Source organism: Sturnus vulgaris, chromosome 3, assembly GCF_052056855.1.
Source record: "Sturnus vulgaris isolate bStuVul1 chromosome 3, bStuVul1.hap1, whole genome shotgun sequence".
Taxonomy (NCBI): Eukaryota; Metazoa; Chordata; class Aves; order Passeriformes; family Sturnidae; genus Sturnus; species Sturnus vulgaris.
In genome coordinates this window covers 9,007,098-9,032,135 of record NC_142245.1, presented here as the reverse complement: position 1 = coordinate 9,032,135, position 25,038 = coordinate 9,007,098, and the positions used below count along the sequence as shown (strand labels likewise).

The following is a 25,038-nucleotide window of genomic DNA, read 5'->3' as shown; positions in this document are numbered from 1 at the left end:
TGCGTAGTTTTTTCTTTTCCCCTTGTTGTTGCCACTAGTTTATGGCAAGGAGTTTTGCTGTCACAGCATTTAGCTGTGACGCCTGCAGGATCTAAGGAGCTGGGAGGTGTTGGGAAGTGGTGGAGGAAGCTGCTTTGCAACTGCAAATACTTACAACAGAGCAAAAGGACTGTAATGAAATCACTGCAGCATAAGCTATTGTTTGTGTGAGTGTTCTCTCTTCAGGCATGCTCTAGCATGTGTGCTGCTCTGAAATCACCCCTGGCAGTCCCCATGTACTCATGGGATATCCTGCCTAAGAAGCAATAGAAAAATAGATTCTGACAAAGCAGTTTGCCTCATGAAAGCTCTCCAGCCCTCACCAAAAAGCACCTTAAGCTTTTAGGTCTCTTGCTCAGCAGTTAACCAGTCTTAATATACCCACCTATTTTCAAAGAGCCTGAGAGCTGTGAAAGTGAATGAGTAGTAATGTGTAAGGGGGCTTTAAATCCAGCTATGTGGATGCTTGGGAAAGGGTTCTTACTCTTCTTCTTTGCCAGGAAAAGTACAAGATGAGTTGACTGGAAAAGCAGGGATAACTATGCAGTTCTATCAAACTCAGTTCAGTTGTACGGGACTGCAAAACTCACTGTTTTCTGCTGCCAGAAAAGAAAGCACAGCTACCAGGAAAACCTGGTTGTAGTCACATGTTATATTCTTGTGTTGAGTGTGTAAATGTAGCCTTCTGTGACAATCACCTGGTACCTGGTCTTTCACAAAAGGTTTGCTGCTTCTCTGTGCCCACCAGAGCTGAAGAGACAGTTCATATAATCTGGTTTTCATATATCTATACTTTGACTTAGTCTGGCACTGTTCAGAATGTTCTGGGCATACAAAGTGACTACATGTCACTGTTCTTCCCTCTAACTGCTGTTCTCTGGCTGTTTTGGTGCTCCTGCAGCTGGTCTGCCTGACCTGAGTGTAATGTCTCTGATGAAAAGGCCTTCAATGGGAAATCATCTCAGAACTGACTTAATTGCATTATTTTATTTCTCCTCCCTTCATTTGTCTGTACCCAGCTTACAGAATAACTGATCATTTGGAGAAAGAAAAATTCATCAATTCAGATGAGGCTTTGGAAACCTAAATTGATAGACTGGTGGATAGGAGTGCTTTAAACATTCATTAAACAAGCTTGTAATGTCATTATTTTGTATCATTGCTTTTAATTGCTTTGAATTTGAATAATCCTAGACCCAAAGACAAACTTCTGACTATTTGTTTGGATTTTTTAAATGCTTTTCTAGATTGGTCGGTCAACAGAGAGTCCTATAGACTTTGTAGTAACAGATACGGTTCCTGGGAGTCAGAGTAATTCGGATACACAGTCTGTGCAGAGCACAATATCAAGGTTTGCCTGCAGAATCATATGTGAACGTAACCCTCCCTTTACAGCAAGAATATATGCTGCAGGATTTGACTCCTCAAAAAACATTTTTCTTGGGGTAAGGGAATTCTTTTTCTTTTTTCCTACTAGAAGTTCAGTGCAGGCTTATTTTTTAAACTAAACCATAACTCCAGCCAAATTAAAGTTTCTTGTTGATGTAATTTCTTTTAGGAGAAAGCTGCAAAGTGGAAGACATCGGATGGGCAAATGGATGGACTAACAACAAATGGAGTTCTTGTTATGCATCCTCGTAATGGATTCACAGAAGACTCCAAGCCAGGGGTGTGGAGAGAGATTTCTGTGTGTGGGAATGTGTTCAGCCTCCGTGAAACCAGATCAGCTCAACAGAGGGGAAAAATGGTGAGAGGAGTGACCAGTATTTTATGCAACCTGTTTAAAATGGTGCAGCCATAAGGGGTATGGTTTGGGCACAGAACTGGAATCTGCTGGAATTCTGCGTAGTTGTCACCTCTGCAACTAGTTACACTGCCTTTTATGTGTCCGTCTGTGTGCACAAAGATGTCTTGCTCAACCTGAATAACTGACTGAGTTTATCTGCAAACTAGTACTTAATTGCACATCTAGGTTGCTCTCCTAAATTGAGTTCCCAATCTACTCTGTATTTTTGCAAACTCTCCTAGGCATCTGCACATTCTACAAGTATTTTCCCAGTTCTCCCTTGTGAGTTTATGCTTTTAAGGTTTTCTCACTTTTCCTTTTTTATAGAAAAATGAAGGATAATTATAATTTTATTGGATATGCCTTTCCATGTTGGCATTCTGCATTTTCCCTCTTTATCTTGTTTCCAAAGCATTGTTGACATTTCCAGGAGATATTTGGGTTCAGTGTGACTTGGGATGTTTCAGCAGAAAGAAATGCTACATTGAACATTTTAAGTGGCATATTTAACTAGGAATGCTAATGGGAGGAGAGGAAAGCCATGTGTCATGTGTAAAGGGGTGTTTTAAGAAAACAGTTAAAAATATGATAGAGGACTAAAACAGTCGTGTGATACTCCTTCAGGCATTTCAAGTAACATAGTTGGGAGTGCTATAGGAATGGAATAGAGTTGTTAAGATGGGAGAGAAGCTTTTCTTGACTCAGTGTGGTCTATTTTAATGCACATATTAATCTCTTAAGATGTTGGGGTGGGGTTTTTAAAAAAGAAAAAAAAAAAGGGGAGGGGCTTAGAGAGAAGCTGATACTGGGTTCTCTATGATTATCTTACGGAGACAGCCAGAAGCTGCTTGAAACTTGGATGGATCTTCCAGGCAGATCTGTGTTGTGGAAGTGCATGTTGTTTCTCTTCAGAGACCCTTAGGTGATGGCTCTCTGTGTCTGTGTCCATGTCAAGGTTGAGAATGAGACGAACCAGCTGCAGGACGGCTCCCTGATTGACCTGTGCGGGGCAACGCTGCTGTGGCGCACGGCCGAGGGGCTCTCGCGCACGCCAACCGTCAAGCACCTGGAGGCTCTGAGGCAGGAGATCAATGCAGCCAGGCCCCAGTGCCCCGTGGGCTTCAACACCCTGGCCTTCCCCAGCATGAAGAGAAAAGATGTTGTAGATGAAAAGCAGCCGTGGGTGTACCTGAACTGCGGCCACGTGCATGGCTACCACAACTGGGGGAACAAAGAGGAGAGGGATGGCAAGGACCGCGAGTGCCCCATGTGCCGCTCCATTGGCCCCTATGTGCCTCTGTGGCTCGGGTGTGAAGCGGGGTTTTATGTGGATGCTGGACCTCCAACTCATGCATTCAGCCCATGTGGACATGTGTGCTCAGAAAAGACAACTGCATATTGGTCCCAAATTCCTCTTCCTCATGGTACTCACACTTTTCACGCAGCCTGTCCCTTCTGTGCGCATCAGCTGGCTGGTGAGCAGGGTTACATCAGGCTCATTTTCCAAGGGCCTCTCGACTAACACAGGTGTTCCCAAGGACTGCAGTAAACTGATAAGCTAAGCGATTCTCATTTTTAAACCAACGGTTTTTCGTATTCTCTGGGCTTTGCTGGTTTGCATTAAGATGAAGAATTTTTTGGTTTTTTTGTTAAAACAGCTAAATCCCTCTCTATTGAGAAAAGTCTGGAAATAGAAGAAATGGGGGGAGAAGGGGGAGACCTCCTGCTTTTTTAAGTTAATAACTACATCTGAAGAGGTGAAGGAAGTGTTGTAGAGTGAACTTCAATACCTTCAGTTTAATGGTTTTTGAATCACATGCCCACAGTGTTTGAAAGGTGTTTAATTCTTTTTGTATATGGAGGGTAAATAGTTCAAAGAACATTAGTTTACAGCTTGGATGCAAACATTGTAAAGTATAACATGTATATTAACTCTTTTCTATTTATCTTTATTATTGAAAATACTTAGAATGTTTAGAGAGTAGCATGATCATAGTGTGCTACATCCAGCAATTGGATGTGTAGAGTAGTTCTGGAACGTGGGATGAAAATGGTAGAAAAATCTTTTAATCTGAAATACTGAGTTCTTAGAATAGTTAAAATGCTTTTCAAACAAAGCTAATGCAAATTACGAATGGCATAAGGTTGTGCTTTAACCGTGTTGAAAGGTAGCTAAGAAGGACTTCTTAAAATGACTTTTTGGTAGGACTGTACTCAAGATCTGATTATGAGGAGAATATTTACCAGACTCTTTGAATATGCAACTTAATCTAGATTAAGGATTTTTTTCTCCCTTCACATTAACACTTCTCTTTATTTAGCATTAGTGGCATTTGTGAAGGTTTTTCCAGTGTTAGTCATAAACAGACCAGAAAGATGAGGCTTGTTCTGTTCCTTGCTGTTTGAGGGTGGGAGGGGACAAGGGGAGAGGTGGATGCACCTGGGCACGTGTGTGGGGAGCAGTTTATGATTTGGCCACAGTCCCAGCCTGAGAGGGGTTTGTCAACTGGATGCTTAACCTTCCACCTGCTGACTGGTGAGGGGCCTCAGGCCTGGCCTTTGCCCCTCTGCCAGGTGCAGATGCTCATCTGGGCAGAGGAGCAGATGTGGAGCCTAGTAACCAGGGGATGTGCCTGTGTCCCTGCATCCTTGGGCAGCTGGGCACAGCTGGCAGTCTGTTGGGAGAGCTGGGGCTGGGCTGGGCTCAGACCCTCAGTGTGGGATGCTGCCGTGGGCTCTGGTTACTGGTCTCTCTCTGCTCTCCACTTCCTCCCCCTCCTTCCCCTCTGTACCCACCAGAAAAGACCAGTGCACTACATGCAGCTCTGCTGCCAGCCCACTGTGCTTCATGGCAACCTGACCTTTTTAGGATTGATTTGAGCTTCTTTGGCCAGCTTCGTACATTTTTATTAAAGTATGTAGTGTATAATTGACAGTAAGAAAATTTCTGTACTTTATAGCAAAGCTTCCATTTTTCTTTTGAAGCTGTTCTAGAATTTTCTTTGTTTAAAGAAACCTGTGTTGCTTAGATGTCATGAATTACTTACTTTGACTGTCAATTATTTCTCCATTTTAAAAAAGAAATTATATATAATGTTTGGTTCACTCAGGAAATGCATGTGTCAGGAAACCTGTACTATAAGTTCTGTTAGCTGTCATGTACAAGTAACTGCTGTTACTCCCTTTCCGTAGAAATATATCTGATTTTGACATTTTTCAGATTATATGCATTAAGTAATGAAACTTATGCAGCAAGAAATCCCTGTATTGTAGTTGTTCTAATCATCTTATTCAAACTATAGTATACTGTAGTTTTAATTTTTATTTGCAAATTAATTTATTTAAACTACGTGAGTAAACACTTTTCAAAAACAGAAGTTCTGGGATTGTGGCTTTGTTTCCAAGAGATGGGAAAGGTGGCTGAGCATGGCCCTTTTGTTGTCACCTCAGGTGACACCTCAGGTGTTCCTCTGTTCTGCACATGTGGATTAAAAGCATAGAGAAGCAGCAGATGTAAAGGCTTTGGGCATTTTCCCTAATCATGGCTTTGAATGGCTCCTTTCAGATGTGTCCTCTCAATGTGTTTTATATTTAACTCTGTGTTAAAAAGACACAGTTAAATGAGTAAGTTGCAAATACTGAAATGTAAGCAAAAAACTGAACTAAATGTCTGTGCTCTTTTAAAATGACAAGAGCTCTTGATTCTGTCTTCCACAAAATCTCATTGACAGTTCTTTGGTCCTGATCTTGTTGGCTACAGGAACATGAAACACCAGAAAAGGACATGATGAAAGGTACAAAGCAGTATGAGTAACACAGAGCTGAACTGTGAGCACGGGATGGTAGGAGGAACATGGGAAGTGGTGTTGGATGCCCAGCTGGAGGCTGGTGTGGAGCCAGGGGTGCAGTTGGGTACATGCACACCTAACTGCATAGAGGAAGAAGGGAGGGTCGTGCCCAATGTGCAGCCCTTGTTAGGGCTCTAGCCCATTTAAGATGATACATTATGCTTACAGTGTAGTTCTCTACCCCACTCCTCATCCCCCCAAAAAAAGACATCCCAGACAAAGGAGTCTGAGCAGAACTGTCTGTGTCTCTGGGGAGCATAAGGCTATGGTCACTCTTCAGTCTGCCCCACATTCTGCCTGTTTTGTACTTTTCTTTGGCCAAGTTGGGCTTGTTAATCCCATTTTTAGAAGGGCAGAACATTAGCATTCAAACACTTGAGGCAGGGAAATCCTACTGTTAAAGGCAGCATAGCAATGGTTGAGTAGTTTGAGGAGCAAGTTCCATCACCAACAAAAGCACTTCTGACTCTGGTAGCCTGTTTGGGTTCCCCCAGGCTTCTGTTCTTTGATAAACGATTGCAATAGTCCTCTATAAATGGTAAAGTGAATTTCAGATTAAAAGTACTCAGATCACTGAAGCACTCTGAACTTTAAGACAAATCCTTTTGAACAAATTTTGGTGCTGCAAGACGTGGTACCTTGCTGGCTTTAATGCAATCACAGCTCCACTTGTGACAGCCTAAAGCAGCCCCTTGCAGCAGCAAAGAGCAGCCCCAGGTGAGATCTGTGGCCTTCACCAGCTTTTAAAGGTTTGCTGGACAGGCAAGAAGCATTGGTGATGCAAGTAGCAGATGGGACAGGACTGTTCCTTGGGAGACCACTGCAGGGATAAGGAGCTGCTAAGGGAATGAATGGGAAAATGACATTAATTGTATTTCCTTTTCTAACCTTAAAGTTCAGTCAAGCTCTGCAGAGGAAATGAGCAGCCAGTGTTCTGGTTTGTGTGTGGTTGCCCTGTTCTGGGCAGTGCAGTGTGTAAAGCAGGTCATTTAATGAATTAATTTGCCTTTCAGCTGTAGGAAATTGCATGGATTTAACACTGCTGGAGGGCAGTAGCTGGCTAATAAAGCCCTTTTCTTTTTTCCCCAGAGCAGAAGTGGGGCAGCACAGGGTGCTGGCAGGAGCATAGAAAGGGAGATTGCTGTGGCTTTCCTGGGGAGAAAAGAGTGCTCTGGTTCCTTTGCTGACTTGGTCACTGGGTTGGAGCAGCCCCACAAGTGCCTGTTGTGGCCTTGAGCACTGTGGTGCAGGCTGGGGATGAGGCCTTCCCATCCCAGTTGTGCTGGGCTTGTTAGACCTGCAGGAATGAGCCTGGTCTTCTGGAAGGTTTAACATGAAGTCACCTCAGGAGACTCCTGTGTTAGAAGGTGCTCTGCAAATCCCATAATGATCCTGCCATGGCATGCTTGATCTCCTTCTGAAGCGACACTTTCCAGGCTCAGTTCTAAAAATACATTTTCAGTTTTGCAATATAAATCTACTCTGATGACTACAGCTACTTGCATGCTGTCTTTCAACCTGGATTAGGCCTGTTTGCTGTTGAATTAGACCAGATTTCATGGTCCTTGTCTTGGCTCATCCGTTTCTGTAAAAACACTGGCAGAGCTCGTCTATTTGTAATTGCAGCACTTGGCTTTAGCATAAGGGTTGTGATCATCCTAGAAATGCAGTTTCTAAGGCTCATTTGTGACTGTAGCAGATCACTTGTACTCGCACTGTTGTGCATACTGTAAAGAAGATCTGGGAAAGCATCTCTGCAGGAGCTGTGATGGTTCCTGTGACTTGGATCGGGGACTCCTTGGCAAGTGTGATCTCTGCAGGGGCAGTACCAGTCCTGCCACTTCCCAGGTGCTGCTTCCAGGGCAGCAGCAGGAGCTCAGGCCCCTGTTTTCTCCCGGCAAACAGCTATACATCACTGTGCTGTTGGAAGGCAGTATCCTGTGGAAACGTGGATGGTGACACAAGCTGAGCTGGGGAAACACTGATAGGTGCTACTGCAGCAGGAGCATCCAGCTCCTTCAGCTATACTAGTTCTTGGTCTGGTCCCATCTCTGGCTTGAAAGCAGAAGGGGACAAATGTAAAGAGCAGAAAAAATGTGCTTTTATTCCCTCAAGCCTCAGGTGTCTCTATGAGAGCAGCCATGCCAAACCCAGCCTTGGGGAACTCCAGCAGGGCTAGTGGCCTTGGATATGCTGAAGGCTGGGATCAGCATTAGGGAATGGCATTAGCCGTAAACTTCAGTGCCTGAATCTTTATGTTCCTGCCTTGGACCCCCCGGAACTGCTGCTGCTCATCTTCCCTGTGCCTTCCAGCCCTGGCAACACAGCCCATTCCGCAGTCACAGTGAGGCAGGTGCCGGCAGAAGCAGGTCCTGTTTGCCTTGCCCAGCACAAGCCCTCTGGGATCAGGTTAGGCATCACCTGGGGCTGCATTCCTCAAGGCTAAGCTCCAGGGAAGATGAGTAACCAGAGGCAAAGTGCCAGCTCTGGCAGTCAGAAGTTCCCTGCCCACTCCCTGCTACTCTTGGGTTTGCTGCTACTTGTGCCCAGCTCTCACACCTTGTCCTACTGCCCCTCTTAGAGGGCTGGCAAGAGAAGATGGGAACCAGCACCAACATCACTCTTGTTTGCTGGCTGTGGTGTTTGCCTGGCTCTGCTGGTGAGGGTGTGTTTGTGGCAGCAGCGAAGCACCAGCAAAACCTGGGTTCTGCCAGCCCTGCTGAGAGCACATTGCTCCAGTGCAGGGCGCTGAGATATTTCACGGGAGTATGAATGACCTCATGATCAACTCAAAGGACTTTTCTGCTGTAAAGACAACTTCTTTGCAATTTGGCAATACCTGCAATATTGTAATGTTTTTATTTTGAATACTTTTGCTGATTTAGTGTCACTAAACAGCTTAGAGGCAGGAGTAAATTATTAATCTGCTCTGACTTCCTTTGCCTCATCTATATCTGTACCAGTTCTGTGCTGAGATAGCTACTGGAGATCTGCTACCTTCCAGAAAAACACCGAGAGTGGAGTTCTTTGGAGTTAGAACTCATGCCAGGATGGTCTACTTTTCCTTTTCGTACTGGAAAGGTCTCCTGAAAAGGCTTCCCCTCTTCCAGCCCTGGCATGGCATACAGACTATTGAGGATTCCCTGTGAGCAATGCACGGAGAGTGAGTGGCACAGAGAAAGGAGGGAGGACATGATAGTTCACCTTGTCAGTCAGATTTTAGTGTGTTTAAATTAAAACAGTGGGAAAAGCTTCTTTATGTGTGTTTTCTTTGCTACTCACTCCCAAGATTGTCTGCTTATTTATATAATTATCTTGACCCTTATATCTGTTTCTGCTTCAACATCCCTCCAAAGAAAAAAATCAAATTCACATTTCTCTGCAAATGTTTTGCCTGAAAGTTTCTCAATCGTGTTTCCTGTGATGATGCCTTTCCTTAAGTAATTCTATTAAAATATATGACTTTTATTTCATTGAACCATGTTGGCCGGAAACAGGCCCTGCAAAATATATTTTGGGGTCTTCTTGGTCACCTAGTTTTCTGCCTAGATACGATTTACCTTCAGCCTGTCCTGGAAAATGCTGGAAAACAAGCTGGTCAAGGATGAGGGGAGAGCAATGGCTTTGCTGGGCTCTTGGGAAACAGCTCAGGAAAGTTGAATCTTGTGGAAAGCTTGTCTCTGGGCTGAAGGGATCCGCTTCTTTCCCTGGATCATGCTCAGTTTCCGAGGACCTCCCTCTTCCCAGCTCTCTGTAAAATAACTTTTTAATGTAACCATCTTACAATTGGGACCTACCCCTGTCATTCCCTTTGGTTGGCTGCAATTTAGGAGCTGGATGAACACGAAGCCTTCAGTGCTTCCATATCTACATCTCTCCAAAATAATATTTTTAGCTGATCCCAGAAGATTTGAAACAAAACAAATGCATACAGCGATATTCTAAACTTGCCTGGATGCAAAGCTAAAAACTGCAGCTTGCTGTCATGTGCTTGATGAAAGGAATTGAGTCAACTCATCCTTTCCAAAAATCCCGTTCTTTTTTTGTTGCTTTTTTTTTTTTTACTGTTGTGAGGGAGGAGGAGAGAATTAGTTATTCAGTAGAATGAGGACAATTAAAAGCAAATGCAACTTCCAGCGATGCCATTATCTGTTTAGTTTGCCCTGAGCAACATAGAGGCAGCCTGCCTGGCTTTTTAATTGGCCCCTTTCCCTTCTGTCCTGTGCTTCCCCTTGGCACAGGGTCTGGCAATTTCTTAAGTCTCCATAGGACTGTGATGCAGGTGTGCCCATTCTAGTTTTGCCTGGACAATCCCCTGAGTTGTGACCTCAAAGGGGCTGAAAGGCTCTAAACTGCCATGGATTGAGAGGTCATGGTTTCTCCTGCCCAGCTTTCCTTTCCCTGGAGTGTTACTCTACAATGGGGACATGTCCAGGGATTCCACCCCCAGCTGAAGCTGTGGTGTCACCTGTGGCCATTGCTAGAGGATAAATGTTGCCTGAAATGGGTCACAGGGAGATGGGCCTTCCCACAGTCTGTGGTCACAGTGGCCACCTGGACACAGCTGGGCCCAGGCTCTACACAGCTAAGCTGTTAAGTGGCTTGCTTCACTTTTGAAAGGGAGCTAAAGCACTCAGCAGGCCTTATAAATGCCACAGAACCACCCAGGGCATGGATGTTTAATACTTTTTCACTTATTCACATTAAAAGTGGACCCACAGCAGCTTTCTTGAGGAAGCAGGATCAGCAGTGCCAACAACCTCGGCTCCACCATTGCTCTGAGGGCTTTCACTGTTACTCAGCGTTTTTTGCCAGCGTCACTTGTTATTGCTTGGAAATCTCACTCCACCTGTTCTGGAGCAGGAGCAGCAGAAGGTGTGTTCAAGCACCTTTGGGCAATGATGAATCATGCTCATGGCAAAGTTCTTGGCAGTTCCTGGCTGCCTGCCTGCCAGGGAAAGCTGTCACTGGAGCAGGCTAAGTGCCTCCACAAAAGTGGGGTTCGCCTGGAGCAGGTACCAGCCCTAAAGCAAAAAAACCCAGACAACTACCCATCCCCTCTGGCCCTACACCAATATTGCCAAATATATGTTATACAGTGGAGTGTTTTTCATACCGTAGAGGCCTGGGATTAGTGTTTCTCACAACAACACAAATATATTTATAGCTCATGTGTGTCTGCACATATTTGTTATACTTTTAACTTCATAGGCTAATGGTTAATAAAGCCAGGCTCTATTTATGCTTCTGCAGCAAAAAATATGTTGAATAATATTTTAGGTTTAGGATTTGCTGGCCCCAAACAATCTTTCAGACTGTAATTTAGGGGCTCATTCACAGAATAGGAGGATAAAAGTGTTATGTCTAAGGTTGGCTTCCACAGAGCATAGCAAAGGAAGAGAAGAGCAGCTATGAGAGTCCCCAGGACAGGGCCTATTTAACCCACCTTTGCTCTTGATACTCAAATCAGTGTGTCTGGAGTTCCTGTACTATTTAAAAGCAAAAAAAACGCAAACAAACAACAACCACCACTAAGAGTTCTGAGGTTGCATCAAACAAGCTTTTTGCGAGTTTGAGATACAACGTTTTTTGCACCAGCTGATTTAAAAATATGTTGTTCATCATGTAACTACAGATCCACGCAAGGTCCTCTCCTTCGTTCATCTGCCCTGTGGCAGGGTCAGTTTTACCTAAATTCTTCTTCCAAGTGTTCAACATGCTTAGTCTTTCAAAATCTGCAGTAATGGAGACTCCACCATGTCTCCAGGCAGCCTGATCCATGGTTCAGTTACAGAACTCATAAACTCAGATCTACAATTAAACTGTAGAACTCTCAAACTTGTATCTACTAAAGTAAACCGAAGAGCAAGTTGGAACCAAATATCTACCTACTATTTGGGGTTTGCTTTCTTAAAGAAAAAGAAACAACCCGAAGCAAAAGCTTTTGTATTCCAGGTACTTCTGCAGAGTTTGGAAATAAAGCACAAAAGCAACTTCCTGCAAAACGTATCGATCAGCACATTCCCGTGTGACACTGGATGAACTTGTCCAACAAATAGACCTGGAAGAAAAAAAAACAGGAGGAAAGGTGTCTACGAAGCCCAGACCTCTGATATTCATTTTATTAAAATGTAACGAGGAGCTATTAATAATAAATGCAGCCAGGAAGATGGGAGAATGGCAGTTGAATGGGCTCGACATTCCTCATTAGCCAGATTTCTCTATAGAGCTGGGAAAGAAGAGGGCAGCTTTCAAAGGACAAGAGGGCTCCTATGAGGGACAGCTGGAAGAAGCAGTCTGCAGCAAGCTCTGTGGGCTGCATGTATTGGTGGAAGAGTATTTTAAGTGTTTTTTTCATTAAAAGCTGAACTGAGAGTGAGTGTACACATGTTCTATAATGAAAAGATGCTCCTGAATTCAAATGCCTTGAGTATAGCGTGGGGAATTGGGGTAATTTCCTCACTGATGGTGATTTCCTATGTGAAGTTAATTCTGTCTCTCTGTGTCTCCCATCCCACGCAGTATTATCTGCACAGAAATCCAGTCTCCTAGCTCTTCAGCCAAATTTTGGGAGCTGATGTTCCCATGGCAGTGGCTGATGTGACAAAAAGAGCTGGGGACGTGACAGATGTTACACCTTGAGCATAAACAACTCCACTGCCTGTTCACCTCACAGCAAAGCTGTCAGGACCGTTTCCTTTGGTGCTGCGTTACCCAGCGTGATTCAAGGGGACATGCAGCACATCCGTGACTTCCCTTTCCCAGTTGCCAGGCCAGCTACCTTATCAAAGAAAGGAATGGAGCTGATTAGACACGGCCTGGGTTTTTTCTAAGCCCCTAGCAGTTGCTTTAAGGCTTATGTGGGTCTTTAAGATTAATTAATGCTGTATTTAGATGTCCCCCTAAATACTGCTAATAAGTTCTCTGGTCCTGTGGGACCTCTTCTGTTACCTGGATTTTATAGTGCCATTCATTTGACAACGATTTGATTTGTTTCTTGAAGGTTCCAGAGTAAATTTTACTTGGACCTGCTGAGTCTGGATTCCTCTCATCTCTCTTAGTTGTTGTTTAAGCTCTTTTCTTCCTCATCTGGCCTGTATTTCCTGTCTCTGGTTCTTACTATGAAGCGTGTTAATAAGCATCTGGATGCCATTAGCATGTTTTGTGAGAACAGAAGCAGGATAAAAAGCAGAAATTGAAACCAGAGCCTGTGTAGAAGTAAATCTATGGTTTTTTGTGTTTCCACCAGGAGCAACCTCCCAGAAGAAGATATCTTTGCATCTTTCTCATGCTTGTGAAACAGACCCTAATTGCAGTCAGGTAGGTGTAAAAACATAGTTTGGACAAGGAAGTTGCTATGTGGCAATAACAAATGCTTCCAAGATCCAGGAGGTATTAGAAGGAGCTTGGCTATGGTCATTTCAAAAACCCCTGTCCTAGTAAGCACTCCTCTCATGAAACAAAAAGGGGCAGGAGAGAAAAGTGCTGATCATTTTTCTCCTTACTTTTCAGGGCTGGGTGAATCCACAGAGCATATCTGAGTCTCTTTTGAAAAGTCACCAGCAGATGAAGTAATTTGAGGCCTCACCCACACCACAGTTTATTCAGCCAGCTGCGTAGGTCTCTTAACAGAGGTGCTTTTTAATACAGCATGTCAAGCACTGAGAAATGTCACTTTAATTTTGACATACTCCTCACCAAGTATGATGTGTTTTCTGTTATGCGTTGTTGTCAAGGTGAAGAAATGTATTAGCATGGATTTTTAATTGCTTCAATGTTGAACTCTGATATAAGCTGGAAGGGAAACATCATCCTAGATGAATAAAGAGGTGGTACAAGAGCTGATTACACTCTGGTGAGAAGCCAAGCTCTCCAAATGCAAAGAGGAGATTTCAGTGTTGTTTCTATCTATCTCTAGGTGCATTGAATCAGTTGCTAGGTTCCTACAGAGGCTTCTGCTGGCCGCTAGCAGACACCAGGGGACAAGAAAAGACTTGATTGTCTGAAATCCAGGTACTCATTTCTGGAAGTCTTGGGAAAGGCTGCCATCTACTGTAATGCAAAGTGGTTGCTGAAAATACATTTGACTTAAATCAAATCCCAGCAGTCGTGTTGAAGCTGAGATGAGCTCAGAGTAGGAGCAAAGTAAAACAAGCAAACTGTGCACTTAAAGACCTGGTGATGCTTTTCACACTGATCCCTCTCCTAATAATGGCTATTACCTAGCATGCCCTTAGAGGAAAAACGATCTTCCCTGTGGTCCCCACCTGCTTTAATCCCTGGGATTTCCAGTCAAGGTCAAAGACAGAACAGAGGCACCATTCAAAAATCTGCTGGCTGGGCTAGCCTGCAGTTGAGGGTGCTGCTTCCTCAATTTAATCTAGGCACCCACATCATTCCACAGCCTCTCAGTCGCAGAGTTTTAAAATTCAGAAAGGCGTGTGGTTTTCCTTTCAGCAGTATGTATGTTATACCCACACTAGCTACTAGTGAACTCGGCTGTACCCTCTACCCACAGGTCTTGCAACCTAGAACAGAGCAAAGTCTAAAAACACCTACAACTCAGGGCCTTTATCTCTGATCTTTAAAATAAAACCTGTAGTGAACCCTGTGGTATCTAGAATCAAATTCTTCTCATTAAAAGTCACTAAGATGCCAGCCCTGCTCCCTCAATACCAACGTGGTCCAATTTTTCTGCACTTTTTTCTTTTTTTTTTTTCTAACCATCACTTCCTTTGAAACTGCACATTTTGACTCACAAGTAATCTCAGAAACAAGAGCTTTTCACTTGCCTGAGGTTCTGCTTGGGCCTGACTGTTTTCCATTACACTTTCCTGAAAGCATCCCACTAGAATCCCTCCTTTGGTAATGTTGGAGTGGCCGCGGCTGCATTCAAAGGCAGCAGTGCACATAACAAAGCTGGCCTGGAAAGCTGACATAAAGAAAGCTAGAGCCCCTGATGATTCAGGTATTAATGTACTCCATCAGAATAAACTGCTATCTGATAAAATGGGCTCACTCCAGATACAGAAGAAAGAGCTTTTAATTTTATGCAACCTCTTTACTGGAGACTGAGAGAACCAAGGACTATGTGAAATGCAGCCACATCTGCGGCATATCTAAGGTGCTGAGGAATGACTTAGAGCCAGGAGGAGCTCTGCTACCCTTGCAGACATGGAGGAATACGTGCTAGGGCATTCAGGAGCAACAGGAGAGACTTGGCATCCCAGTTTTTTGGGTTGTCATTACGTTATGATAGTGTCTTGATGGAGTCTATTAAGAAACTGTCCTAGAAAGAGCCATGTGAGGTGGTGGCCCTTGGGGTAGGCCAGTCATGCCTTCTCTACAAAGGTCTGAACTGGAGTTCTACCAGTTAGCATTTGGTTGACATGATAAAAATAATCTTAAAGATTGCCCTATAAAACTGCCATCTCATTCTGCATGTTCCTAAGCTCCTGTCTTGAAACGTTTCTCGTGCCACTGAGCACCACACTCCATTTAAACAAGGCCTGGAAATATGTTCCCTGCTACTGTCATGAAATATTCACATCACTTAAGACAAGAAGAGCAGAAACTCTCCATCTGCCTTTTCTGCAGTGTTCTTTATTTTACATACTGCTTTTATATCCCTTGCTTCCTCCAAGGACAGCTTTCCCTCGAAGTTTGGTTGTTCCTATCATTGTGTAATGCTGCTCTTTTAGAGACAAGATTACCCACTACACTCAGGGTTCCTGGGGGGCCTGTTACATTTAATCACTATTTTCCCTCACATTCCCTATTGGACTGTAGTACCTTCTTCATTTTTTACAAACTGAGAAAGGGCTTTCTATGGAAAACTGAAAGCTAGTGATACCAGGATCCTGTAAGCAAGGATCTTCTAAAACACTATGACATCTCAAGAAAGGAGGCCAGGTATTCCTAGAGATGACCCAGCTTTTACAATAGTTGGCTGCTAGTTCTGCCACTGAGCAGAAATCAGCATTTCCTTATTTTTTTAATGTCTCTTGTATCTGAGAAAACATCGAGCTACTTTGTTCTTTTCAGTGTTTATTTTCTACAGCACAAAACTCACTGTTTCCCATTTCTTTTCCAGGAAAACTCCACTGAAGACTCCTGAGCTGGCACGAGTGTCGGAAAAAAACCCTGTTATATTTGTTTTGTAAGAATGCCAGTTTAACTCACATAGATGAAAAAGCAGCAGTAGAAAGATTTTCCTGGCTAAAGCTACTTGGGGTTGGAGAGCTGTTGGAGGTTGAATTATTCCCTTTTCTTTCAGTGGAATTTTCTCCCATTGTTATGCTAAGTAATTGTGGCTACACCTTAAAACGACAGATAATGTTCTCTCGTAGGGGGGTGGCTGGAGGGGGAGGGGGGGGAACCGGAAAAGGAAAGGTGGGATGGGGGATCTGGAGCGGGGCTCTCGCTCTTGCTTGGCTCGTGGAGTGGGAAGACAACCTGGGCTCCGCTCTGGCATCTCCCTCTGCCATCCCAGCACTGAGATCCACGCTCCCTGCCTTTGGACATCGCTCTGCTGCTCTCCCATCTCACCCTACTATCTCCGGACACTCTGCTGAGCACCACGACCGACACCGTGAGGGGGAGTCACTTTCCCCATCCCCTCTCACCCCTGGGCCGCGGCCGCCATCACCCAGCCCTCTTCAACTGCGCGGGACCTGCCCTGCCCCCACAGCACCGGTAACAGCACAGGGAGACGGCCTGCGGCCAAAAGGGACTGGAGCGGAGCTAGACTGTTTCTGTTGCCAATTTTTATAGCTGTTGTTTTCTGCCTTGTTAGATACCAGTAAAGAACTGTTATTCCTATCCCCATATCTCCTGCCTGAAGGCGTCTGAATTGGACCTAAAATAATTAAAAGGGAGGGGGGGTTGCACTCTGCATCACAGAAAAGGGGCTCCTGCCTTTCCTTAGACCATACCTGTCTTTCAAACCAAGACAAGAGCCTTTGTGGGATTATATTCTGTGTGCCCAGGGTAAGGGTGTTTGTTGGGCTGAGTCACGCTGCCCTGCAGAGCTGACGTGGCCCTTGGCAATCATCAGGAGGAAGCACAGATAACTGAAATGCTCCCATAAAAGCAGACTTTATGGACATAAGCTGTACATGAGGAGGTAGACTGACAGCAGATCGAGTGAACTATGGTTGACTGACTCACAATTTCCTCACCTCACCTGCTCTGCTGGTAAAGCGATGGCTGTTCTTACCCACAGAGTGCATTCAGGCTGCAGAACACCACAGTTCAGAGGCCCGGCCACACCTCGTGCCTTGGGGAGCTTTCTTATGCTTTAAACCAGCCTTTCTTCTCAAAGTCTCCAGAAATCACCCACTGAGTCTCCTACGGTCTGGAGTCTCCTATGGTCTGGAGGAGAGGAGGTTTCTCAGGCTGGACTGACTGGTATTGTCACTGCCACCACGGCATTTAGCAGAAAGGTGACAGAAAAGCAAGCAGCAGGAGGCAAGCCCATGGCTGTCATCCTTTCCTTCTGATCCACAAAGATGATGCAGCCCTACTTTATCTTTCCCAAGGGGAATAGTGGGCTTTGCTGCTAATACAGAATGCAGCAGAACAGTAACAACATTTAGCTCAGAGATAATGTCAAAGAAGCATAAGGTAGAAAATAAAACAGTTTGCTACTTTCCCTACATGAGCAGATAAGAAGACTCTTTTCGTTACAAATGGAAAACATTAAAGGTCATGGGAGGGTACATGGCTCAAATGTCACTTCGAGGGTGTGGCTTTCGCCTGCATCTCTGACACAATTAATCACTGGCTTTGAAAGCACCTCTCTGGTCCAAGAGAAACACAGACCCGACGTTTTCAGCTAGATCGGGGCTTCCCGGGCAAATGTCGACTGAGGGGTAAGCCAGCTCTACGTAAAAGTCATTTCATGCTAAGCAAATGATGCAAAATTTCTTAAGGCTGCTCTGACCCATTCACTGAGAGGAGCCCGGCAGGATACCCCCCTGACTCAGTGAAGATGCTGTAAGAACAGTGTTGTGAACCTCAGCAGCTGAGCACTGAGGTCAGTCCTGCACAGCTGGACTTGGCTCTGGCTCAGTTTGCTGACCAGGACTGGACACAATTTAGCAGTGAGTGGATCAACCCATGATTCATACACGGGAGGCATGGAAAATTGTATCCATACTGCAAGACTCACCTTCAGTCTCACGCTTACCCATAGGGCTAGAGGGGAAAATTGGTTTACCACTAAGCCTGTAGGAAGTGCTTTCCCCTCAAAACCAGCCTCTGTAGTTAATAATAATGTACAGCTGCTTCTCTGATGGGGATTCCCTTTCCGTTTGGCTTCCACTCTCATCCTATCCCCTCCCATCTATCTCTTTGCTAGTGGAAAGTGGTTATGTAGATACTCTCAGGTCCAATTCCAGAAGGTCAGACTACTGAAAGCAAACTGTGAACTCCACGTGGGCAAATCCAAACTTTCCAACTCAGTTGTGAGTGGTTGCAGGAGCAATGGAGACACACCCAGCCAGCTGGCAGCAATGCTGAGGCAGGAATGCCATCCTCAACCCACATAGCTGAGCACTTTTGTCTGGGTCAACAGCAAGTAACATAAAGCAGAACCGCGGGGAGTACAGGGCTAACACCAACTCCATCCTGCAGCCTCTCCAATTTCCTTACCTTTATCCACATGAGTAAATTCTGCCAACTCAGTCCTTCTGCAGTCTGGATCAATACACAGCAATCAGTTTTACATTATGTTTGTGATCTCTTTGCTTACTTCATTGCTGCTGTGTCATATTTTAGGGCTTATGAGACAGACAGACTCCAACTAATGTGACCCCCAAGGGGAAAAGCCCAGAAAAAGTCCCCAAGCCACCATGTGTAGCCCATGAGGAGTGCCTGAGCACAGCAAAGGCTGTAAGACACAGAGATTTCTGCCAGGTAGGGGAAAATACGCTATGAAAATATTGTGTGTGACATTTGTAGTTGCTGGAGGGAAATCCCCATTGGCTTCCTAACAAGCATTTAATACTTAACATAGTTGCGTTTTTTGGCTGCTTTTGCCATTCTAGCTTCCAACGAAGTTGGTTTGAGCCATGGTAATATTAACTCCAGAAAGCCAAGGATAGAAGCACGAGAAAGTACATCTTTATTTATGTATTTTATTTTACTTACCTATGAAAGTTATAATAGATGGCCACTTACACTGAAGCCTACAGTTATGAAGTATTAGTAATATTAAACTAGCCTTTTTTTCTGGTAGTGTCACGTTTCCTGCTCTTTAAACTCAACTTTTTAAAGGGTGAGTACTGGTCAGGTCAGACATGTCTCTCTCTGAAGGAAATCATCAAGGAGTCCCTGATCCTGGTGATATTCATTTGTGATTAATTGGCTGAGTCTGCAAAACAAACTGTACTGAACAAAACTCTGCCAACCTTAACCATCAAGGAGCAGAACAACATCTTCGGTCCAGTCGGTCTGCAGCCAGCACCAGACACAAACACGAGTTTGTGAGCTGCAAGCCCAGGCATGAACCCGTGTGACCCACGGATTTCCACCCTCGTGCGTTGACACAGCCCATAGCCACAGGCTTGTGTTATTAAATACAGCCGGAATCGCTGCTGTTGATTAATAAGTATCCCTGTGTTTTGTTGACTGGCACAGGTCTACGGCCAAGAACTCAAGCGTATTTAAGGCACCGTCAGGCATGAGGCTGCTACTGCTTCAATGGGACCTAACGCGTCCCTCTATTTCAGCAGCTCCTGTGGCCTGACAGAGAACTACAGCCTTCAATATAAATCTGAGTCAAACCGGCTGTGGAGCCCTCACGGGGGGGGTCGGCGACGAGGGCTCTCAAAAGCCGGCCACGAACACAGCACCGCAGCCCCAGCGCGGGCGGGCGGTGGCAGCGCGGCCCCTTCCGCCGGCCGCGGCTCCTCCCCCGGGCGGTGGCAGAGGCGGGGCCCGGTTCCTCCCGCCGCCGCCCGGGCCCTTCCTGCACCGCCCTGCGCGGGGGCACCGACGTGTCGCGGCGGATGAGCCGCGCTAGGCCGCGCATCCCGCCCGGCGCTGCAGGTACAGCGCGGGGGCTCGCCTGCCGCCGGCCCCGCCGCCTCCTGCCCCCGCCCGCCGCTGGGGCTCCCCCAGGGCGCGGCCGGGAAAGTTTAATTTCCCCGGGCGCCCTTTGTGTGGGCGGCCCGGGCGGCCTGGGCCGGGCGGCGGAGCGGAGGGACGCGAAGGAAGGTGGGCGGAGGGGGCTGCCCACGGCCCGCTTTCGCTCCTTCCCTGCAAATCCCCGTTCTGAATTTCCATGGTAACCCCCGGTAGGCAGCGGGCGGTGCCCGGCGGGAGGCGCGGGGAGGGTGCGGAGGTGTCGGCGTGCGGCTGGGCCTCCCTCATGCGGTCACTGTCCCGCAGGTCCCCGGCAGCATTCCCGACGATGCCACGGGGACAGATATGACGACGGCCTCCGGGAGCTACTCCTGGCGTGTTCTCCATAAGGTATGGCCGTCTCGGAAGCTAACGTTTAGAGCAAGTATTTAGTGTTCTCCTCTGGCGCATGGCAGCCAGGATGGACTGAGATGTGGAGCGCTGAAGGGCTTGTTGGTTCTGTAAGCCATGCAGGAATGTGATGGTTCCTGGGTTTGTAGATGATCCTAAAATTGTGTGATGGACAGATTAATTTCTTGCATTTCTTTAATTTTTCAAAGACGGTATGTGATGTTGAGAGAAATTCACATATGGGGGCGTAAAATGCCAACCTTGTGCGATCCAAACAGAAACTTCCCCCTATGACTGGCCAGCTGGGGCCTTAGTACGTTGCTGAGTCCCTTTTTCTTCTCCTATTTTCTCCTTTTTTCTTCTAAATACTTAGAATTTCCGTTACAGGACATAGAGTTATCCAGTGTAAGAAAGTATAGAATGTCTATTTTAAAATGCATAAAAGTAATTATTGGGCTACAGATTTGTATATACTTGTTTTTGTGAGTTTCTAGCATAGGTGGTGCATTGACTTTACTGTCTTACCTGTAGTGATGAAGTCCTGAATGAGAAGTCCTATGGACTTGTGCAGCTGTTGCTGTGCAGCCCTGCGAGAAATTGCTTTCTTACTTAAAAACCCAACTGCACGCTGTTAATTGTTGTTGTGGCTGCAGTAATTACTGTCGTAACCTGAGAGTTAGTGTGACTCTTTGACAGACTTTTCAAGACAAAAGGTCTTGAAATGCTTTGGGTATTAGGTTGGTTTATCTGTTGGGCAGAACAGTGCCTAAAATGGACTAACTGACAGGACATCCATGGCTGTTCATGCAAAAGTCACTGGGCAGCCTCACCAGTGAGGCCAGAAGGTTGCACAACGAGAAGCATCTACCTCTCTCATCCCATTTGGCAGTAACAGGATCTGTCCCAAATGTCCCTCTGTCTTCAGCACCATCTTTCTCTGTAGTGAGAGTCTGGCATGTGTGCAGGAATCTTGCCTTGTTGACAAGCACAAACTTCATGGAAGGAGAAGAAGATGCACATTTCCAACACTGAAGAAAGATATTTTTTGCCTGGAAGATGTCAGGAGCCACTAGAAATGAGTGGAGAAAGCTGACTGCAGGCTTCTCTTTGGCAGTTTGAGCAGGAAGAGGTTGGGAAATGGAATCATGATCTTGTAGGTATTGTTTCTTCTTTTGGGGCAGCAACTCTGTGAAGAAGCCACTTCTTTCCTTCTCCAGAGTTTGGGGAAAATGAGGAGCTGTGAGTCTGAAGAGAGAAGGCTCATGAACATCATGTTATCCTTTCAGTTGAGAGGCTCATAGTTTTCTTTTGGTTTCCTTTTTTTTTTCCTTCACACTTTGTTTATTCCTTGTCTTGTTTTATGAATGGAGCAGAAAGAGTGAGCTGGTGAATATGAGTATGGATGTTCTACATACATATTTCTGTGGCCTCATGTGAGTAAGTCCAAATCATATTTATCCGCAAATCTAGGATTTGTCTTCCTATTTTTAGCTTTTTGCACCCACCTCATGTAGGTGCTAGATTTAAAAAAAAAAACTCCTGAATATTCTCTGCAGAAGGTTAATTGTTAATGTGTTTCCCTCATACTCAAAACTGACAGGTCCATGTACTGATTAAATGTTCCAAAGTATTATACCTAGTAGCTTAAATATACCAGCTGTTTCTCTATCAATCTGGTTCTTACATTTAAAAAGAGGCTATTTTGGATGTGTGAGGGTGTGTGTTAGGGCTAGATTATTAGAATTGGAGCAGCATATCTGCCACTTTGCAATATGTTAGAGAGTTTCTATCATTTTTATGCAGTTACTGTAAGCAGCAGTGTAAGACCTTCCTTTTGGTTTTTGGCATTCTAGGTGTGGCATGACCATACTGGGTTTTATGCCACGGAATTTATGTGAATAGAGGTGATCAGTTTTGTTTGATCTTATGTTGGGCAGGTATTAACACCGCAAAGATCAGCAACAAACGTGGGTGGCACTCTCTGTTGCTCACCAAGTTAAAAGTTTGGATGGTCTTGTTTGCGGAATACCTGCCCTGTAGAGTGACAGTGGACTGGTATCCTGTGTCAGGACTCGATGTGAGGTGCACTGGGCCTGCTTTTTGACAGTCTCTGGTCATAGCTTTATGCATGATGTCAAACTGAAATATTTTATTGGCTCCCTCATAGCTACTTGCAATTCAGGACTTGGGTTAGCTTCAGAAAGACAAGATTCCCATGAAAATTCATATTTTTAGAAAGTTATTTTCTGATGAACAAGTGGAGCCTAGCCCTGCTGAAGATGGCAAGTAGAGGGGCTGTACAGGGAATCGTGCTGTTGACACAAATTGCAGTGAGCATCTGTTGGACTCCTTTTGTCACGTCAGGACCTCAGTGTTGGTATTTTTGCTGGTTCTGGTGCAGTTCTTCTACCTTATCTCCACATGTCACTGCTCTGCAGTCTCTGCCTTTGACAGACTCGTAGGAGGAGCGCATGCTGGGGCTCCTTGGTCTTTGCTCAGCTGTGTGGACCTCTCTGGGGCTCTGCAAGATCCTCATATTTCACTGTTTTCCAAGGTGGTAATGCACACTCTAATGCTGATGCCTGGAAAAAAGGGTACAAAGACACTTCATTCTCATCTTATGTGGTAGTAACTAACCACAAGGCCTTTTCTGACGTATATTTTTACTGCTTTGATGATTGTTTCTGAATGATTCTGACACCTCTGGTGTGGAAGAACTGCGTGCATAATGACCTAAATAGCTGTAGGTAGGTCTGTTTCTCCAGCACAGAATCTGCCTTCTGATTTCAAATTAGTGTTCAGCATTGGGAGGTTGGGTTTCCAGATGAGAGGAAGTATATTTGCTACAGTGGGTACATCACAAGTGTTTCATGTAATCATTTATTTGGTACCTGAATGAAAGTGAAATACTACTTTCCAGACAGCTTGTCTAAAAGGAGATAAATTGCTTTCCAGTTTTTGACAAAATGTTTACACTTGTGAATTATTTTAGATAACAAGACGTTATGCAGTGATGGGACGTTGTGGGGTAATTCTTTTCAGAGAATCTTGTTCATGTGTTTAAAAAAGTGAAGCTTAGCTAAAGCTCTTTTCTTTTCTTTTCTTTTTTTTTTTTTTTTTTTAATCTGCTGTTCATTTGGCTACAGCTGGGAAGGGCGAAAGAAACCAGTACAAAATGTGATAATATGAAAGTCAGGTTTTTTTTTATCCTGGCCACGTAGGCTACCCATGGTGCTTTGCAGTGGGGATGCGGCTGTTCTGTTCTTTCTTTGGAGTCACTACTGTTTTTTCTTGCCTGTTTCCCTGTTTGAGAAGAGTGTTTTGAGATGGCCTTATGAAAGGCAATTTAAGGGGAGGGTGGTGGCATTACTCTTTGGGCTATTCAAGTGCTCTTGCTTTTCCACAGTCCCCATTCTGCAGTTTGCTGCGAAAGTAGCACAGTCTGAGGAATTACAGAATCTGCTGAAGCATAAGAGCATGTGTGGCTAAGCAGGGCTGATGGTAAATACAGATAACTCATACATTGCTTCCTTGTTGGGTTGATTTCATCCCAGCAAGGCTAACCTGGATGGTCATCAGTCATGGTAACTTTGCAGAGAAGGTACACCCTCAGTGTGGGAACATGGGATTGGGGATACTGTTGGGGTGTGCAGAATGTGCTCAAATATGTGTTTGTTTGTGAATTAAATACAGTTAGTTGTATTTATTAGGCTCTCAGAAAGGCCAGGCTCATATGGCCTCCTCTCTAAGTTGTGTGAAGAGGTTTCATGTTGGAGTGCGCTCCAAATGAAAGTGGCTTGCCATGGGGACAGCTCTCCTCTGACTCTGGCCTCGTCTTTCCCTTGAGAGTCATCATCTTCCTCCTCTGAAACCCCAGGATGGAAGTAGGTGTTCAGAAAGAGCTTGGGTCAGCAGAACATCTCCCCACAGCTTTAGCCTCAGTCTCTGCTTAAGTGTTTCTGCTCCAAGCTAACCTTGGCTCCTTTGCTGCAACAGGGATGTCTGTCTCAGGGCACCAGAGACAAGCATGGAAATTGCAGCCTGAGGAATTAGCTAGTTGAAAAAAGGTGAAAGCTTGCGCTGTGCAGTCTGGCTCACATTGTCTTACAAAGGTGTTGTGTACTTTGCTTGTACCGTGGTTTCCCTGTTACAGGGTAGAATCCTGCTGATTTAGCAAAAAGAACTGTGTAATAATACATAGGGAAAGCTTAACTTTTGAGGATAGGGTAACTATATTAGGCCAATAACAATATGCCATTGTCAGCTGTTGAGGTCCTGGAAGGAGTCCCTTGAGCATTTTTCTCTTTTAGTTATGTTTCAGGTATGCTTTTCTTTAATAAGTGTCTTTGGTATTTATCATATCTTCTAGAAATGGTGCAATATCTTGCTTTAGCTGGACTTGTGGGTTGCTTCTGATAGTTTTCTATTCCAAAGCAAGCTGGGTAGCCAGAAGAGTTCTTCAAACATTTTCCTTTCCCTCTGTTGCTGCCAAAGCCTTGACAAGCAGCAGGGACTCTAGCATGCCATTTGTGTTCACAGAGAAACTTCTCCTGCCTTACCTTTGGGATGCAAAGCATGCCCCTTGAAAAGTGCTTGCTGGTGTCTAAATGTGGCTGGTTGTGGATAATGGGGAGTACTTGAAGGAAAGCTTGCTCAGTGTTTTATGTTCAGTTGGAACCCTGGGGACTCTTCCCATTGAGTGCTGAGTGTCTCTTCTTAGGTCTCACTATTTTTGAAGCTAAAATAAAATTTGGAGAACAGATTCGTTGAATGATATTGGAAAAACAAAGCATGTGAATAATTACACTCAGAATACGGGAAGGAAGTTTCTGAAGAACTTTTGTACAAGTGTGGTACTTAGAAAAACAAGCATATTCTCCGGAGTTA

The 25,038-nt window shown here is 45.0% G+C and overlaps 2 protein-coding genes and 1 long non-coding RNA gene across 8 annotated transcripts in view; all 3 read left to right on the top strand.

Moving 5' to 3' along the window:
* The window catches only part of PELI1 (pellino E3 ubiquitin protein ligase 1), a 44,296-nt gene extending 39,094 nt beyond the window's left edge, over nucleotides 1-5,202 (top strand). For all 4 annotated transcript variants that reach the window (XM_014890197.2, XM_088160954.1, XM_088160955.1 and 1 more), the window contains 3 exons: nucleotides 1,287-1,484; nucleotides 1,598-1,786; nucleotides 2,781-5,202. In XM_014890197.2, the coding sequence (XP_014745683.1) occupies nucleotides 1,287-1,484; nucleotides 1,598-1,786; nucleotides 2,781-3,347 (954 nt within the window). In that variant the 3' untranslated portion in view covers nucleotides 3,348-5,202. The remainder of the gene's footprint in view (nucleotides 1-1,286; nucleotides 1,485-1,597; nucleotides 1,787-2,780) is intronic.
* Nucleotides 5,203-10,554: 5,352 nt separating this feature from the next.
* LOC148224172 (uncharacterized) lies at nucleotides 10,555-16,502 on the top strand. Its single transcript, XR_015802127.1, has 2 exons — nucleotides 10,555-13,686; nucleotides 15,767-16,502. It is a non-coding gene; the product is annotated as an uncharacterized LOC148224172 (long non-coding RNA).
* Nucleotides 16,503-19,616: 3,114 nt separating this feature from the next.
* VPS54 (VPS54 subunit of GARP complex) overlaps nucleotides 19,617-25,038 on the top strand; it is a 45,824-nt gene continuing 40,402 nt past the window's right edge. For 2 of the 3 annotated variants that reach the window (XM_088160948.1, XM_088160950.1), the window contains exons 1-2: nucleotides 19,617-19,725; nucleotides 20,068-20,151. The gene's annotated coding sequence lies outside the window, so the exon portion shown is untranslated. Of the gene's footprint in view, nucleotides 19,726-19,917; nucleotides 19,974-20,067; nucleotides 20,152-25,038 lie in introns of those variants that run through there. The other variant, XM_088160949.1, reaches the window with a different exon arrangement.